Genomic DNA, 5,000 nt, shown 5'->3' on the forward strand with positions numbered 1-5,000 from the left:
AAGGAATACGTGATGACGGATATTGTAAAAGAAAGAAAGAAAGGAAGAAAGGAAGAAAGAAAGAAAGAAAAAAAGGTGTCACGTGGGAGGGAGAGAAATGATGTAATGTAAATATGTGAGAACTAAAAGAGAAAGGAAGAAAAAAAAAGAGAAAAACACAAACGAATAATAAAGGAAAGGAGAAAACATAAAAAAAAATAAATAAAGGAAAAAAAAACATGAGGATATCGATTTTAAGAAGTGAAAGTAACGAAACAACAAAGAAAGTGACGGAGAACAACAACAACAACAACAACAACAACAACAACAACAGTAAAAGTGGGAAAAGATAAAAATTGTAAATAAATTAACATCTTTCAACATACGTCAGAGAGAGAGAGAGAGAGAGAGAGAGAGAGAGAGAGAGAGAGAGAGAGAGAGAGAGAGAGAGAGAGAGAGAGAGAATCATGGTGACTCTCATAACACACCATGACACCCCCCCCCCCACCTCTACGTTCCCTTTGTTCCCTTTCACCATATAGAGTGCAAACATCCCCCCTTTCCTCCCCCCACCTTTATTAACCCCTTCTCCCTTCCCTCTCCCCTTCACCATCTCCCCTCTTGGACTATTTTTCTTTTTTTTTCTTTTTTCTCTCTTAACTGTTACTTTCAGGTAGACAAGAGGGGGAGGTGGGCGGGAAAAATCCTTGCACTTTTCTGTCCTGTTCCTCCACACACAGATTACCAGTTGTAGTGTGTAATTTATCAGGTACCTTCATTGCAACCTGTGTATTCCTGTTTTTTTTCGTATATGATTGTATGTAATTTCTTTATTTTCTATATTTTTTTTTTTTTTTTTCCATCTTGTTAACATAAGGGAAGCTGCAAGAAGCCATCAGGCCTACACGTGGCAATCCCTGTACTAAACACGCCCACTTCTAAATACCCACCTATATTCATAAACTCATCTAATCATCTAATATTGACTCTTCACCGACACCCTGATTACTGAGTCTATTCCACTTATCTAACAGTCTAATTGTCCATTTCTCTCTTCATCCCATTACTTCTAGTGCTGTCCTAATTGCTAACCCTAAGAATCTTGTCAACACTATCCCTGTCACATCCCTCACGCCCTTATTCTCTCCTTGTTATATCCCCTTTCTGTTCCATATAATGTGGGTTTTCACGGGAGCTTATTCTGATAACCCATTCTCTGCTCTATCACGGGGTAGGGGGAAGGGAGAAGGTCACTGGCCATAGGGAGAGAGAGAGAGAGAGAGAGAGAGAGAGAGAGAGAGAGAGAGAGAGAGAGAGAGAGAGAGAGAGAGAGAGAGAGAGAGAGAGAGAGAGAGAGAGAGAGAGAGAGAGAGGTTATTCTGAAGAAAACAAAATCTAACAAAATCTTAAAACTAATGAAATGAACAAATAAAAGTATGAGAATGCATAAAAAAACAAATAAATAAATAAAAATACCGTTACGACATAAAATATGATGAAAGAAATATATATGTAAGAAAGAGAAAAAGAAGAAGAAAAAAAAAGCAGCTTGTGGCAACACGTGGGAGAGAAAACGTAGGTAGTTAAAATCTGTGATAAATCCTGATTGAAAGAAAAGGCGATACTTCAAATAATTAATGAAAAACTGAGGGTGTCTATGAGGAATGTCGCCAGGTGGGTTTTGAAATTGTACATTAGGAGGAGGAGGAGGAGGAGGAGGAGGAGGAGGAGGAGGAGGAGGAGGAGGAGGAGGAGGAGAAGGATGTTGGGATACTGTTTTTGCCTGGGTATGGTCAAACCGGCGGGTGTACGTGTGTGTGTGTGTGTGTGTGTGTGTGTGTGTGTGTGTGTGTGTGTGTGTGTGTGTGTGTGTGTGTGTGTGTGTGTGTGTGTGTGTGTGTGTGTGTGTGTGGCAAAACGTAACAGAAGGCATTGTAAGCATAACACACACATCAATGCAAGCCAAACATGAAACAAGCAATCATGTAAACAACAATATGAAAAATAAACAAGTAAAAATATGTAAACCAACTTGAAAAATGAGAACAAAATAAGAAAAAAAAAAGATCTTCACTTTTTCATTTTCTATTTCACTTTCACTTTCTTCCTTCATACTTTACTCATACATTTTTTTCCCTCCTCCTCCTACTACTAATTTTCTTTCCCTGTTCTAATTTTCCTCCTCTTCCTCCTTGCATTCTTCTTTCTTCCTTCCTTTACCGTTTCCTCTTTCTATTCTTAACACGTTGCTTACCTACCCTCATCCCTCATTCCCTCTCTGCATTCCTCCTCCTCCTCCTCCTCCTCCTCCTCCTCCTCCTCCTCCTCCTCCTGATTGGGTGATAAGTTGCAAGTGTCTGGCTCCCGGCGGCAAATTTTCAAGTTTTCAAGGTTGGTCACTAAAGGGTATTTTTGACTGGTTCTGTGTTCAGTGTGTGTGTGTGGGGGGGGGAAAGAAGTAATATTAGTAGTAGAAGCAATAGTGCAATAGTAGTAGAGATATTATTATTATTATTATTATTATTATTATTATTAGTAGTAGTAGTAGTAGTAGTAGTAGTAGTAGTAGTAGTAGTAGTAGTTGCTGTCATTGTTGTTGCGGAGCTGGTAATGGTGGTGGTAGTAGTAGTAGTAGTAGTAGTAGTAGTAGTAGTAGTAGTAGTAGTAGTAGTAGTAGTAGTAGTAGTAGTAGTAGTAGCAGTAGTAGTAGTAGTAGTAATAGTAGTTGTTGTTGTTGTGGTGTTAGTAGTAGTAGTAGTAGTAGTAGTAGTAATAGTAGTAGTAGTAATAGTAGTACTAGTGGTGGTAGTAGTAGTAGTAGTAGTAGTAGTAGTAGTAGTAGTAGTAGTAGTAGTAGTAGTAGTAGTAGTAGTAGTGTTATCCTCGACCTTTCTTAAGCCTTTCCTGTTTTGTTCTTTTTTGCTCTCTTTGAAGGACGCTCTCTCTCTCTCTCTCTCTCTCTCTCTCTCTCTCTCTCTCTCTCTCTCTCTCTCTCTCTCTACACGCGCGACATCTGACATCACTGGCAAATATTATCACCTGTCTAGCTTTCATTCCCCCATCCACCTTCTCTCTCTCTCTCTCTCTCTCTCTCTCTCTCTCTCTCTCTCTCTCTCTCTCTCTCTCTCTCTCTCCCCTTGTCTCCTCTTCAGCCACTCCTTCTCTCCCTCTCTCCGCTCCTCCCCCTAACTCCCTCTCTCCACTCCCCATTCTCTCCCATCTCGACCACTCCTATAATTTCTCTTCTTCCTTATCCTCCTGTTCTTATTGCTTTCTTCCTTTTCTTGTTCTATATTTCAACTTTACTTTTCTTCTTCTTTCTAATTTCAAAACATTTCTATCACACCTGCTTTCCAAACTCTCCCTCACCTCTCACCCTCTCTCTCTCACCTCCAGCGCATCTTCCTCTCCCTCCAGTACACTCACCTTCACCCTTATCCTTTCATCCTTGCTCTCCTTTACATATATCTTCCTCCCTCTCACTTGCTTAATATTCCTCTCTCTCTCTCTCTCTCTCTTCCATCACCTCCCTCACCGTTACTCCCGCAGGTGGCCTCAGGAGACAAGGAGAAGGGAGAGGAACGTCACAACATCAGCCATGGGAGGGAACAAGCAAGTGGCGGCAGCGGTGATGGTGGTTGTCGGTTTGTTTACATTGCCTGCGCATGGAGGAGTCGTATCTTTCGAAAGTCGCGCAAAAAGTAAGTACATTTTTGGTGATTTTTTTTTTTTTTGTGTGTCTTTTTCTATACGAAGAGCAATGAATGAAGAGGTCAATAAGTGAGGGAATGAGTGAAAGAAAGATGTAATTTAGAATGTAAGAAATAATATCGTTATGTCATACATATAACAGAGAGAGAGAGAGAGAGAGAGAGAGAGAGAGAGAGAGAGAGAGAGAGAGAGAGAGAGAGAGGAGAGAGAGAGAGAGAGAGAGAGAGAGAGAGAGAGAATACGGGTTCCTCAATGCTTTATAACAATCTACAATGTAGGTAGTAATCTAAGTAGCTATTATATTAGTTACCCTTTGAGAGATTATCATAGAAAACTAAATCATGTAAGAAAACGGTTGTAAGTAAGGATGATCTCAGCTATTGTGATATTATGTAATTGTCTTTCCTTTCACTTTCTTCCCTTTTACTTATTTATCTGTTTACTTCGTCTCTATCTGCTAACCCAACAAGAACATTCTCTTCTCCCTTTCTTCTTCCTCTTCTATTTCCTCCTGCTCCCCCTCTTCTTCCCTAAGGAGGAGGAGGAGGAGGAGGAGGAACAATGAGAAGAGAATAATTGTCTTCCTTTTCTTATCTCTACTCATCTCTTCCTCCTAGTCCACTCCTCCACAACCTTAACCCCTACAACCTTCCACAGGACAGACAGCAACGCAAGAGACCAATCTAGTAAACGGAGGAGGCGCTGAAGGAGGAAGTAAACCCAGCTGCCCTGAGTTCTGTCCCTTTGACTACACGCCCGTCTGTGGCAGCGATGGGGTCACCTACACCAACCCTTGCTCGCTGTCCATGGTGGGCGTGCAGCAAGCCAACCCTCAGCGCCTCCTACATGGGGCCCTGCGGTACGTGTGTGTGTGTGTGTGTGTGTGTGTGTGTGTGTGTGTGTGTGTGTGTGTGTGTGTGTGTGTGTGTGTGTGTGTGTGTGTGTGTGTGTGTGTGTGTGTGTGTGTGTGTGTGTGTGTTCATTACGAGTATTTTTATTCATTTCCTGTCATTTCTCGTCTGTCGTTTCCTCTTCTCTCTCTCTCTCTCTCTCTCTCTCTCTCTCTCTCTCTCTCTCTCTCTCTCTCTCTCTCTCTCTCTCATTCCTCCACCTGTCTCCTAATTAGTCGAAGCCGGAAGTACTTTACACCTGCCCCTCTTGTTCCTCAATTAACAAAGAGAGAGAGAGAGAGAGAGAGAGAGAGAGAGAGAGAGAGAGAGGAGAGAGAGAGGAGAGAGAGAGAGAGAGAGAGAGAGAGAGAGAGAGAGAGAGAGAGAGAGAGAGAGAGACGAACGCGAAGTCACTAAGTG

The 5,000-nt window shown here is 41.8% G+C and overlaps 1 protein-coding gene and 1 long non-coding RNA gene across 7 annotated transcripts in view; one reads left to right on the plus strand and one right to left on the minus strand.

Moving 5' to 3' along the window:
* Positions 1-5,000, minus strand: part of LOC135115361 (uncharacterized) — a 173,061-nt gene that overhangs the window by 7,373 nt on the left and 160,688 nt on the right. The window lies entirely within an intron of this gene.
* The window catches only part of LOC135115360 (agrin-like), a 20,171-nt gene continuing 18,699 nt past the window's right edge, over positions 3,529-5,000 (plus strand). For all 6 annotated transcript variants that reach the window (XM_064032047.1, XM_064032052.1, XM_064032053.1 and 3 more), the window contains exons 1-2: positions 3,529-3,680; positions 4,348-4,549. In XM_064032047.1, coding sequence (XP_063888117.1) covers positions 4,462-4,549 — 88 coding nt within the window. In that variant the 5' untranslated portion in view covers positions 3,529-3,680; positions 4,348-4,461. The remainder of the gene's footprint in view (positions 3,681-4,347; positions 4,550-5,000) is intronic.

The sequence above is a fragment of the Scylla paramamosain genome, chromosome 29 (assembly GCF_035594125.1).
Source record: "Scylla paramamosain isolate STU-SP2022 chromosome 29, ASM3559412v1, whole genome shotgun sequence".
Lineage (NCBI taxonomy): Eukaryota > Metazoa > Arthropoda > Malacostraca > Decapoda > Portunidae > Scylla > Scylla paramamosain.